The sequence below is a fragment of the Papilio polytes genome, unplaced genomic scaffold (assembly GCF_000836215.1).
Source record: "Papilio polytes unplaced genomic scaffold, Ppol_1.0 DF821845.1, whole genome shotgun sequence".
NCBI lineage: Eukaryota > Metazoa > Arthropoda > Insecta > Lepidoptera > Papilionidae > Papilio > Papilio polytes.
Genome location: NW_013527359.1, coordinates 2,651,463 through 2,665,641, shown reverse-complemented (window position 1 = coordinate 2,665,641; position 14,179 = coordinate 2,651,463). Strand labels below are relative to the sequence as shown.

The 14,179-nt window shown below is 33.4% G+C and overlaps 1 protein-coding gene across 2 annotated transcripts in view; it reads right to left on the bottom strand.

Moving 5' to 3' along the window:
- Nucleotides 1-3,869, bottom strand: part of LOC106108061 (protein ROP) — a 6,908-nt gene extending 3,039 nt beyond the window's left edge. The window contains exons 1-10 of one of the 2 annotated variants that reach the window (XM_013289138.1): nt 3,790-3,869; nt 2,510-2,659; nt 2,284-2,439; nt 2,103-2,206; nt 1,627-1,775; nt 1,428-1,488; nt 1,054-1,208; nt 824-975; nt 186-340; nt 38-118 (exon numbers count right to left, since the gene is read on the bottom strand). In XM_013289138.1, coding sequence (XP_013144592.1) covers nt 38-118; nt 186-340; nt 824-975; nt 1,054-1,208; nt 1,428-1,488; nt 1,627-1,775; nt 2,103-2,206; nt 2,284-2,439; nt 2,510-2,659; nt 3,790-3,817 — 1,191 coding nt within the window. In that variant the 5' untranslated portion in view covers nt 3,818-3,869. Of the gene's footprint in view, nt 1-37; nt 119-185; nt 341-823; nt 976-1,053; nt 1,209-1,427; nt 1,489-1,626; nt 1,776-1,881; nt 1,986-2,102; nt 2,207-2,283; nt 2,440-2,509; nt 2,660-3,789 lie in introns of both variants that reach the window. The other variant, XM_013289139.1, reaches the window with a different exon arrangement.
- Nucleotides 3,870-14,179: the final 10,310 nt, after the last annotated feature.

The window sequence follows — 14,179 nt, the reverse complement described above, 5'->3', positions numbered from 1 at the left end:
AAATCATTTGGCATATTCACCTTGTGTTGATATTTACCTGATCAAGCAAAACCGGTACAATGCTCCTCATGTGATCTTTGATCTTCTCACCTTCTGCATCAGTTCCCATTGCAAGATCCTAAAAAAACATTAATGTAATTTTTTTCATATAAAGATACAAAAAATGTCCTTAAAAATGTATTTACCTGTTCAACCTTGCACAGCTTATCAACATATCCCTGATAGGCCTTCATGCAGTCCTCAGCGAGGCGGAGGTGCGTCGCGTACTTGGACAGCTCCTTCTGGTACTGAGGCATCTTCTTAATCATCTGCGACAAGTCGCGCATCGACTGCTTGTCGCCTGCGGGCACATTTATATTCACTCTAAGAGTTCACACGCCTTATACATCATATCGCTTATTCTTATAAGCTTATAACAACACACTAGTTGACATTCACTTGTGCAACTAAACGGTTAAATTAGCTTCAAAACAATTGACAATCGCACAACAGTTGTGCGACAGTTTAGTCAAAGGTGTACGACAGTTTAGTCAAAGGTGTGCGCCCGCTCTGATACTATTTTAGTTGCAAACATTTCTATCAATAATTTCCCTATTTCATCATCACCACATGTATGAAAATCAAAGTTGTTTCATTGTTTCGAAATTACTACTTAATATCGTTACAACTACACCGATTAAATTATGACAGTACAATAGGATAGTTGAGCTAACCTGGTATAGAATATTTGGGTCATTGGTGACATATATTGAGTGCTACTGTCCTACTGTATTGGCATAAGGTAAACCAGACATTGTTTTCAGAGACTATTAGCAACACATACCACCACCCATGCGCTTCGACTCTGTAAACTTCTTGAGGTTCTTGGTGACGGAGGTGGAGACCACCGCAATGTGCTGGTGACGCAGCTCCACCCAAAGCTCGTCGTTCTCATCCAGCAGCACCTCCTTCACTTGACCTTGGGATGCTTCATATCTGGAAATGTTACAATTAATTATAAACACATTCAGTTATTCAGTACATTAATAAATATGTGAAAATCATGTTTATTACCTGTAAACATCATTTTCAATAGGCAGCAGGTCATAGGCCATGGCTTGAAGAGTCAATTCATGGAGCAGTGGGGACACGCAGTCAAAGCCACGGTCCAGCACTAGCAACTGAGAGCGAGCCTTCTCAGGACCTTCACCCATAGTCGGTTCATCAGCCTAAAATAATGCAATTATACATTCCACCATACACACGATGAAATTAATTGTCAAAAAACATTTTTTGTAATTGATACAGATAATAATTTATTGTTAAATTAATTTTAGTTAAAACAATTCATGTTCTTATCATGATTTAGCTCAACACAATTGTGTGTGTGGCAAAATAGTTATCAATTGTATTTATGAGAACATAACATTTCGTAACAAAAATATAACCTTGTAAGCGTCAAGCTTCTGTTGAATAAGTTGTGCAAGTTCCACATTGCGCTCCCAGTCACTGAAAAACAATATTGTCAACATAAACATACTATAAACTTACTATTATGACAATAAACCAAAAAAAAAAAAGTAAAACACCATTTTACAGAAACTAATTAATTCTTGAAATACATTTTTTAAAAATCTCAATATGTACCTGCGATATCGCACTGATGGATACTCTCCAAGAGTGGCGCACAAAGTGGCAATTTGCTCCGCGATGCGTTCCATGTTAGCGTTGCGAGTCTGCGCCTGTGCCGGGTTGTACATGCAGTGGAATGTCTCAGACGAGTCGAGGGAGAACACCTACAAGTGCAATAAACACAATTAAAATGACCTATTCAAGAATGAGTATTACAATTGTTAGTATATATTTATATGAGAGCATTTGATGTTTATGTAATATAGTCACCTGGCTCTCATAAGGCAGGAAGGCAATGTTAATCTCCTTCAAAGTTTTAATCTTTCTAGCCGCAGTCGACTTGCACAGTTCATTGAAGAGTTCCTCAGGGCATACTTTTTAAGGCAGCGTGTAAAGATATTATTGGTTATAATAACAAGTCTCAGTCTTTGACAAACACACTAGATAAGCCCGAAAAAGCAAGGGTTAGAAAAAAATAAATTTCGACAAACCTGTTGTTCATAAGGTATAAAAGCAATGTTGATTTCCTTTAAGGTATGAATAAATTTAGCTACACGACTACGTGATAATCTGTCAAAGAGGACATCAGGACAAGCTGTAAAAGTTAAATAAAAAAGTAATAAATGCAACTAAAACATGACTGTTAACCTATTGAAATAATCAAAATATTACCTTCAGTAAAGAAGACATGAGCGGCCTTGTACATAATGCGATTGCCAACTGAAAAGTCATTGATGAGAGAAAGCACTGACTTTTCAGTTGGAGTGATGAGGTAAATGCCATCCATGGTGCAAAGAGGTTCTCGCTTTTTGTCAATATCTTCAACCACTGTAAAATGGACAATGTATTACTAAAACCTTTTTTTTAATAATCATTGTTATAAGGGAATCTGTCTTACAAGTGATGCCCTCAGCAGAGATGTCATGCATTTTGCAGCAGGCAGACACCATGCGCATTGAGAGCTTGTCTACAATGAGTATCCGCCATTCTATTCTTTGTGACTCCTTGCCTTTGGGACCGCGGTAGCGGATCACCTCATTCATAATCTCTGGAATATTAAAAACAATTTAATAATACAGTATTGGTAAAATAGTTGTCTATTAGCAAGTTAATTTTCTAAGTTTTGTTACATAACAGCTCAAACAAAATTGCAGTAATGAAGGCTGTTACAATAACAACTGAAAGATATTACATACTTTATGCACACAATATTTATTTTTATTGCACTACTCAATACTTTAAGCCCAATAAAAGTGACTTAAAATAAGAATTAGTATGGGAAAGTAGTGATCACAGTAGCGGAGTAGTTGCATGAAATATATTTTGTTATTCTTCAATTAATTGACAAACATTTTCCTATTATTTCTAGAAAAGATATTTAATTTGTGAAATTATACATGAAAATACTACTATTTGGTAAAAGTATTTGAGGATGTGGTCATCAATCAATAATTTTATAGATTAGTATATGTCACTATAGAAAATAATTACCACTACTGTTGCAGTTTTAAATTAAAAATAGGTCAAGTAGACAAAGAGAAACAGTTACTGCCAATAATTATAATCTAGGTTATGGGAAGTTGAAACTCCCAAGTTACAAATGACATTTTTGAATGAATTTTCTGTTGCAATTGCAGATCGTGTTAAATAGAATATCAAAAGAACATAATTTGCAATCAAACAATCCCACAGATATGCTATGACGTACGCCCCCACCCTACTTCAACATGAAAATCAATATTTTGTCCAATGTCAACATCGTCAATTTAAAGGCGTACAGAAAATATTAGCTACATGAATATATATAGCAGCAGCTTTAAAATATGTTAACTACACTTGTAATTGACAATAATTTGTTTACAATATAATTTATATTACGACATGCAAAATCCCCGTATGCTGAAGTATCTTTGCATGTTACGGTGGGTAAGAGTAAAATGAGATAAGTTATTCTTAAAAAAAATCCGACTAAATAGAAGAAAACATTGAATAAATCATTTTATCTTGTGTATTTATTACATTAGTCATCAATCTGTCTTTGAAATACAATTGAATAAGAATGAAATACGAACTTGTATATAAAATTTGATACATTGGATTCAAGGTACTGTGGCAAAAAATTAAGTTTTTGCGTAAATTGCGAATGTAATATTATTTAAATAACATTTTTTCACTTACTTTGACCGACGAGCGCTTTTAGAGCCATCTTGCACCACTAACTGTCACAGACTAATCAATGAGGTTTTCCTCAGTTTTTCTTAAGGGCGTTAAACATAGAATATGCAAGAAATGTCATCGCGACAGAACGATTTGAAATCGATTTCTAGCGAATAAAAGTTATATACCTATTTATGTTCCTTTTTTTAAACAATGAAACTCATTTAGGTATATTATTAAAAATATGGACGTCGGAACGTTGTTTTAATAAAAAGGGATAATTTAGTAAAAAAATATATGCGATGCAGGAGACTTGGAAGTCTGGGAACACATTAAATTTGGACAAAATTATTAAAATAATAGGAATCATAACTTTTTCTGTTCCTTTTAGAAAACAATTTTCTTATTTCTGCCATAAAATGCGCGCGTTTATTGTGATAAGTGATAAGGATGTGGGTCGATAAAGTAGATAGAGAGGTAAGATGTTGCTTCTTTATTCTGACGAATTGAATGAATTGACGACGAGAAAGAGATAGAAAATAGAGACTTCGGTTCGCGGTTCGCAATTTATTTAGTTTTTTATACGATCTTGTAGTAGATGGATGTGTCGAGGTTTTTATTATAGTGTTAATCACGTGTGCGTAAACAATGCAGTTTGGCAACGATATGATAATGGCATAATGCTTCCCTAATGTGTTGCTTAATTTTTATTAGGTATGTAAGTTAATATTATAGATGTGCAAATAAAAGACAAAATTTTATATATTAATTATAAAGTCCTCTAAAATAAAACAACATTGTAACATTCCATAATTTAATCTAAATGCTAAAATGAAAAATCTCGATTCCTTTTTTAACATATATTAAGTATTTTTTTTATTTCTTAGTGTAGCTTATATTTAATTGATAACAATAATGTTGATAAAATATTTTTTTTGCTACCTTCAGTGTTATATATCACAGACAAAAATAACTTAAAGTTAATTTAATATTAGTTATCACAATTAACAGTAGCATAATATGCAAAAAATAGTATACAAACAATGATGTGCTTATTTTCATTTACAGCTGGTGAAAGTGTCGTGTGGTGTTCGATGAGTCTAACAGAGGTGTTCTAAGATTAGTTTTATAGATGTGTTTGTGAAATGTACGGTGTCTATAATTATTGACCTTGACGTGCGGCTATTAAAGTGTAAACAGTTAAATTGTGATCCTTGAAGATGAGGTGCGACGAAAAACCAGTCGTCATAACATACCCTTGTCGCGCTGAGGGCTGGTTAGATAAATGTGGTAAGTTAAATTCTTCTGATTTTCAAAAAATAATTTAGTAGTACGGGTAATTGCTATTTTTGTACTACAGCACCGAGTTATTTGTGGCGTTTTACGTAAGTGCTCAATGAGTGACATGATTCTTTAGGTGAGTAAAGGTCACATTCCTTAGCGAGCTTACAAAACAATTCAGAACAATTAAATTAGCACTTTTGGTTTTCAAATCCGTGCACAAGAAGTTATTTGAACCGTTCGTCCGTGCGATGTAGTGGTGTAACTAATTACCTGATCTGCTGTTGCAGTTAATAGATACGGTAAAACTTGGCTAGTTTTGTTTTTAAACGAATGTTTACGCTTTGACAGTAGGTAGACAATTCTGGACTGATGTTTGCTTTAAAACTTCGAATGATTACTACCCGCATAAATCGATAAGTGTATTTGATTTACTCTGATTTAAGCGTAATTGTTTTTTGCATGTTCTCAGATGATATGTATGATGTTATTTTAAAAAGTAAGACAAAGTCCATGAGTAATCGAAATCAATCTAAAAAATGCTTGTTTAAAATTGCTGTTGATCGCTTTTAAATACAAATTGTGTAATTAAAAGTAAGTGTGTGTAAATCACCTATAATGTCTTTTAATTTTTTGTAGATTTAAGATAGATAGAAGTAATTGTGTAAATTGAGTTTGATTCGCGGCAGTGGTTTCCATTGCGCGTAACTACTGGGTTGCACAATCATGGTGGGTCTTCGTCCCATAACAGATGGCGACGCGATGACGGCGATTATAATTCACTTAACGTCCGTTACGACTAATTGTATAAAACTTAATAGAATTTTATTGTATGCTCCGACTGCCAGTAACACTATAATGAAATCAACAGCTTCTTTACCAATTTTAACGCTCGACTAGCGAAACGATCTAACGGTCGCGAATTGGAAATCCACGCAGCTTGTACCGGTATACTTTTGTTGTTTCGTAATTTTTATTGTCCTCTATCTTGCTTTCATTTGCAGCTTCTATTGATATTGAACCATAAACCATTACTAGTTATCAATAAATTTTACATGATTAATGTCCAGTCTCTCGTTTAAATCTAAAACGTGCAAGTTAGACTGTACGCTGAATGCATATTAAAAACGATGGGATGCATGGTGTGATGAACTCTGCCACAGTTTACTTGTCCCGAAATAAATTTTATGATTCAAGAGTATTTCGATCATTGAAGTTAACTGGACCACACACAAGCAAATAAAAGTAACGTGTATTTCCGATACCTATTAACTGCGAAATTATTTATGTATTTTTTATACATAGATCGTATTTTGAAAATCGAATCTTTTTTCGCAGATTGCATTTTCAAAGTTAAAGGCCTTGATTGGTTGTTCTTCAAGTTCGAGAGACCGATTCCTGTGTTAGTCGTTTTAATATCTTATGTACCGCAGTAGATGTTTTTTGAATGATAATGATGATTATGATTTGATGTAGCTAGTAACGATCGTTGTAACCTAAAAATCACCGCAATGCAAATCGAAAATGAAGAAATACGCAAAATGTGATTGGGATTAAAAGCGTAATAAAATTCCCAGGTCCATCTTTTTCGTTCATGCAATTTATTCTTGCAGTAATTACTTATTAAAGGCAGATAGTAACCGTTTCTAACTTGAATAAAGTATTTGTGTATGAGCTATATACGCAATCTAAATAAAATTAGACTCATTACATAAAATCAATATATTAAAAGCTAAGTAATTTATGTCTTACATATTGAAAGGATTATTTTTTTCACATAGACATTCGTGACTACTTGTGCTCGATTATGAAAATTATAAAGTGGAATAATCGAAGTTAATTTATGATTGCCTATTCGACTTTTCACTTGATTAACTATTGTAAACCACGTAATTGTATTACGATTTCGTCATGAAAGTTAATATGTAGTAATTTTAATTAATATTATGCTCATAGAATTAAAATAGATAAAAGGTTCTACTTAAAAGGAGATTTAGAACAAAATCTGCAACCATAAAAGCTTTGTCACTTAGCTAATTTGAATAAAAAAATTAAACACGGTGGTTTCATTGTTAAATGATGAAAATTCGTGTATGTAATAAGCAAAACGGAAATAGGCCACACGAATTTTTATTATATGTAAACAAGCTTGTGTTACTTGCGACAAGATTTTCGTGGAGCCGTGATGTCATGAGTGTGCATGAATGTGCCGAGAGTTTGGACGGACGGTCACGTCGTGGACAAGCGTTGAAAATAAGAAGAAATCGTATAAGGAAAACAATTTTAGTATGCAGTGCGTGACCGCTCCAGTCACTAGGTGAGCGTTGCTCGTGAATGAATTTCATGGGAAGGTAGGAAAGATAGCAACGTATTTTACACATTGTTGATCCAGTTTTGTTTAGTTCGCCGCTAACGATTCCTGTTTGCTTAATTCACGCATTTACGATGCTTTTTTATTATAAGGTGGTAAGCTAGCGCGCGGCCACTTGAATTCATGTAAAAGACGAAACGACCGCTGCCTATAGATACCTGAAATTGCAGATGCGTTGCCTACCCTTAATTGACGGAGGAAGAGGAGGAGGATATATAAAGTGGATATTTCCCCTATCTTTACGTCTCCACCATCATCAGATCCGCTTTCTCTTCCCAACATTTCCTTATAAGTAAGGAGTGAGAATGGAAAGGGATTAAAGCTAGGCCTCCGGAATTCTTTCTATAAGATTCAGTTCAGCATTTACTAAAGTCTACAACTGGATTAGCACATACGATTTCGAATGACTCAAAAAGTTGTATGGAGGCTCCGTTATATCGGAGTGGCAGCGGGCACGTGCCGAGCTTGCAAATGACGACCGATAGAAAGTAAACTCTCGCGGACCTGCTACTGAATGTTATCACACTAACAGGTGCTATTGTTAAAATACCACAGAATGAGATAAAAGCCACTTTTTAATGTTTTGTTTTTAACATTTTCACACAACTTTCGACAACGACAGCTATTACGACAAGATATTTTTTTTTGTTGACTAATTATTGCTTTTTTCGCCTATTGTATGCGATAGTAAAGTTATGAAATGAAATTTCTATTAAGCAATTTTTTTTATTATTTTCCTAGTTAAGTTAGTAATAAGATTACTTTATTTCTCTGGGGATTTGATTTAAGCACATACACGGAATACTAAAGCGCTGACACTTTAGATAAGGGCGAGCGAGGCAATCTAATGAACATAGAGTTAGGGGTCTTTTAGATATACGACGGTAATTATATGCCTCAAGGGGCTACCGAACCCCTCGTCTGCGAGCGTTCGCTATAAATCAAGCTAACTACTCGAACTGTGAAACGGTATTGGAATCCTCTTTGAAATTGAAAGCCCCTGATCTAAACCGATGACAATTGCGTGAGTCACAGGGTGTTGTCGAGTGTAACTTAGAATGCGAACTATTTGTTTTAGGCGCGTCGAAGATACCGCCCAACTGTGCACACCTATCTTACTTAATATAAGTACACTTACTTCTTGTGCAATAACTCAGACAGCTTTAAGTTGTGGCCAAACTGTGTAAATGTTATAGTTAGCCTTTTTTTGGATTGGCTTGACATTTCGTAATATGAACATGCAAGTATGGTTCGTTCGACATTTTGTTTGAGGTCTTTCACTTTACCCATTTACCTTGATAATATTAATCGATGAAAAGTTACTATCCGAACTGTTCATGTTCATTTAGCTTTAATTGCAGTGATATTGTTTTGTGTTCATTTTAACTATCGTGTACCACGTATCTTAAAACTGGCTATTTATTAAAATAATACAAATGTTACAATAATCTACTTCGTCTGCCGCTCTCGTTTTATTATCAATTGCATCTATAGCAACTGGCACAATTATATTTTACACTAGTGTTACATATGTATTTAATTTTGCAAAATTAGAAATGGTAATTAAGCAGATCAACAAGATATTGTTACATTTTCCTTTACTTAATTTATTTTATTTAACATTTAAAGCACTAATTTGCAACTAAGACGTCAACTAGTTAAGTTTTTTTACGTCTTTTATAAAATTTCTTGAATAAGGTATCCGGATGAGGTTAATTTTGCAAGTAACTTGCAAACAAGGGTTTGATAAGACTATTAGAAGACGTGATTTAATATTTCAGATCTTCGGTGCAATAATAGCAACCGGAAACGTTTCCTATTTCATTCTCATAACTGTTCATTTTATGTGCATGAGTAATATCCGATGCGTATTGTATATAATTAACAGATAAAGGAACAATATTATGTCAAATAGGTTAGTTAATTTATTTGATATTTTTTTTAATTAAAGTTACAGCTTCATAAGCAAAATAATCAATGTATAATTTTTTGTTACTTTAATAGGCAGAATACATACTAATCTTTTTTTTTTTAAATAATGTTCACGCTATCCTTAATAAATAAAAAAAGTAATTTAGGTATTTCGATTTACATTATTTCTTGCTGATTCATAAACATTTGTAACACAAATGTAGAAGGATTGTAAAAACTGCAATATATTGTCTGTATTCCTGTGCATTTTTTTTGTATTATCTATACAGCCAGCGTTGTGCTAGATAAAAAAAAATGCAAGGTTTTCATATTTTCCAATTCATGATTAGAACGGCATCTAACCAACGAGCATTGTTTATTTTTAGAAAGTTCTTAGTAGAAAATCAGATCTTGTGGTTTTGAGTAAGTATCTTTGTAATAAAAACTGTATTTTTTACAACAAGATAAAAATACTCTGCGCTTTTACAGTAACAAGTTATTATTATATCATATTTTTTATATAATTAAGCTTCATAAGGCAGTATATACCCTTTCGATAAAAAAATATCTCCGTCCCTTCTCTAAAAATATCCTTTTATTTAATGACACACATGATAGGAGGATAAGCACCTAATAAAAGTTATTTCATTTTTCTTAAAAGGGATGTATTAAAATAGGTGCTTTTTCGTGGTTAAAATAAAACGAACTGTGTTTCTGAAGTTTCCGCTTATTTTGTCATTACTTAGCGATTCATTACCGTTAGGATGACCTATGTTTCAACGGATCAAAACTCAAGTTACGTGGTTCTGAAACGCATTTCATAATTTATCGAACCAGAAACGTTAAAAATGGTTAAACGTAGCTGGGAAAACGGCCAATAATCATTTCCATGACAATTATATAAATGTACTCAAGCTGTGTTAGTTCTTATCGCGAATAATTTACTGAAAGATTTCTTCTAGAGATTTACTAGATTAGATACATCATGCTATGAGTACTGAACTTAACTTTATAAGCTGTTTATTCTCTTTTTCCTATACGTTTACACTACAATAATTAGTATAATGAATAGCATATAGTTATTTAGTTGCAATGAAGAGGGTTAGAGAAACATTTTTCTGACGATGGACTCGTTTATCGAACAAACTAGGTCCGTTTATCGTCTCCAGCAAACTATCCGCCATTTTCGCATTCCCACTAAGTATAGAATTGTATTGTAATTGATTGAATATGGATTAAAAAGAATATTTTCAACGTTAACATACAAAATAACTAAATCGCCAATTTCGCTGACAAAACTTAGACTTGTTTCTATTGTTTATTTTTTCTTAGCACTTTCCACTGGCTCTTACGTAACAGCTTGATGGGTTTTTCTCAAGTGGGTGGGTTGGGTTGAGTAAAGTCAGCGACGTTTATGAATATGCATTGACTTTTCCGACACTTGTGTACTACCATAGAGTTATGCAACATTGCATATATGTATGGACGAGATATGACGAGACATCAAGGTATAAAACTTTTTTTATACTGCTAAGTTCAGTGACCCAACTTTGTCATATCTTTTTTGTAAAATCGTATACAAATAGTTTGTTTTTTTAGCTAAACTGTTTGAAATCGCATTTAATTCTATAATTGGTTTACAGATGTATGTTATAATCTCATTATTATCTGTAGTTTATCAGCTATACAGAATTTGTCTCGCTTATCGTAAGTGAAAGTATCTACTGTTGTATTGCCACTTCTAAGCAGACGTCAGAAATGTGACGTAAGTTAATTTAACTTGTTCCGTCAAATTTCCCTTTGGGTAACTTTCACGTTGCATAGATATGTAAAAACAAAAACATGATTTGATGCTAATTCGGTTTGAGTCTTTTATTAGGATTGATTCGGCATTAAAACAAATGAAATACATTTAATGTAAACGTAATAATATTATTCTATTATGTTGTACGAGTATTCGATAGGCTGATGCGGAAGGCAATTCAACGCAATAACAACATTTTCAAGGTGGGCGTGTTAGCATTCTATTAAAAGATTCTGCAAAATTAAACTTTTTTATGTTATCAATCATAATTTTTTTTACATCATGTTAATGGAGGTAATTTCATTGCCTATTATAATTTTAATTAATCAATTTGTGCAATATTTCTTTCTTTAATTTTTTGTGTTCTTAAAGTTATCAAATAACTAAACCACGAATGAAAAGCACTACACAAACACCTATGAGTTTTTGATTTGTAAAGTCATCTGTTGCCATTTTCAACTGATGAATAAAATAATTTAAGATGTTAGCATGTTTTTTACAAAGACGCTAAAATAACGACACATTCTCAACGCCCACTCATAACGGACTTTTTAAACTTATCATCCATGACCTTTGCACTTATGTATACTCTAAAATTTATCATGTCGTTATTAATTTTCCGTTAGGACGTATTATAATTTAATTAAATTATTCTTAAGCAACTTTTATTGTGAAACTTCTAAACTTCCAATATGCCGTAACAATATAAAAGTAACGACAGTATACATTTTACTATTACAATATTGTATTTCTTTTTCAATAATCATTTATAGCTTTTAAGGTTTTCCATATATGGAGCAAACTAGCACTGGGGAAACCGAAGAGATAAGAGGTGCATAGTTTGTTGTAGCAATTCACTATAGGAAGAAGAATGCGATACTAACAAGGATTTGTAACGGCCATACCGTGTAACACTGCAACGCATTTGTTCTCCTCACTTTGACACACAAAGTACCAAGTGCTTCTATCTCTAACTTCAATAAAATACCGTCGTTCAAGTCCGAATAATATGCATAATACGCTAGAAGTAACTATTCAAGCATTTAGAACATAACAACAGAATACGCTACAAAGGTAATTTTATTATTTTATTATAGAAATTCACTTTGTAAGCTTTAGTTAATATTTGACTGATTAGTTTTTAAATTTATTAAGAAATGTCTTTCTGGATTCTGCATATAAAATATTAACTATAGAAAGTATTTTAAGAGAGGATCTGTAAAAGTTCATCAGAGCAAGACGTGATGTGGTCGGTGGACCAATATTCTCACGTTACATGAGAAAATATTTCCCGTGAAAAATTATACGAGCTTGTTATTTGTGTGGGAAGTTTATTAGTAGCTGTCGTCTTAATTATTTTCATTAATTAACTCCATTAATGTACTGAAAACAAATGAGAGAGTTCAGTAATCCTTCTGATAAATTGGAAGCCGTTCAGAAATATACGGAGATTTTCTTGCACCCGTTTTCATTTTTAATCGAAGTCATGAATAAGAATAAATACAGTATCATCTTAGTTATTTTCGGAAGTTATTTCCATTAATTTGATCGAACACTAAAACAACAGTTAATTTACAATAGATGAAAATAAAATGATTGGAAAAGACGTAAGAATATATTTTTTTCTTGCTACAAATAACAATTCATTGTTTGGTTCAGTCGAGGTTGCATTGAATTTGATTTTTTTTAATCTATTTTGTCATGATCTTAATATGATATAGATCGTGTATAGAATTAATTCTCAGTTAATCCAGAGGTCGGTGTCCGTTCCCACAGCTTGGCTACGCGCCGGCGATTTCGTGACAAAGGTCACAATTCGGTGTGCATATTGTTGTCGATTGTTGTTACGTTACGACTTGGCTTATTGTACCTTTGTAGGATGTATTGAATACAAATTACCTCAATCTATTTACAAATTTGTACTTTATTTTAATTAAAACGCTGAACTGAGATTTTTATCATAATAAATGTAAACGGAAAATTTTGTTGTAAAATATTTTCATTGATAGATCGTCCATTGCATAATTTGTATTGCAATAGCAATAGCGGTTCAGTAAAGAGAGAAAGTCGTTACGTTGACATAAAAAGCCTACAGGCAAAGCTCGCTCACACGCGCTCTGATTGCCTACATGATCGATACTATACACAATGCTTTGTACGACTCAATCTCGCTAGCTTTAGGGCTCCCTTGCGCAGCCCCAGACAACAGACCTCACGCTTTCCGCCCTCCGTCCCTTTAGATGCATTGTGCATGGAGGGCAGCGACCGAGGCGGAGGAAGTGTTCCCTCGTTGCCATGACAACAGTTCAGACGGGGCGCAAGTAGCAGCACCCTTCCGGGCTCAGCGCGTGCGTGCACTGATATATTTTTACAACATTTAATTCTATGCCAATGTGTTCATTACGAACGATAAGAAGCCGTTGTCATTGTGCGATATCATGGGGAGGTTACTGCGGTGTTAATTGTAACCAGAGGGGAATGTTTATAGCAATTTAACATTTGAGGGAAATATTAAAAGCCATAATTTGGTAAATGTGATAAGTGAACGCCGGCAAACTTATCATTTAATTAGTTCAGAAATCGTGCTTGTTATATTATAATAGTAATTTTCGCGTTAAATAAACCCTTATCTTGTAAACATATGTTTTATTTTTACACATAGAGCAAGTGTTGTGTTTCTAGTGGGGTTGAATGATCAAAGAATTGATTGAATTTTATTACAGAGGCGGGCTTCAATAATGTGTTCCGCGTACCGGAATCAGGTTACTTCCTGCTTGCTCTTCCATAGTTGTCAGCTTGTCAGTGCGCGATGTGCGTCGTGGAGTTAATAAAAAAAGCGTAATGTTGTTCTACGTCATTGTAACTTGATCTTAATAATTTGATATATTACAGGATAATGCTTTATTTGATTTAAATACATATCTGTTGTTGATATTTGGTAGATTTTTAGATCTTCTTCTGCAGTTGAATTTGTACAGTTAAGAAAAGTTTTCTCTAATAAAGCTAGTCATGCCTATCGTAGCGGCATTATTAGATTCGGTTCT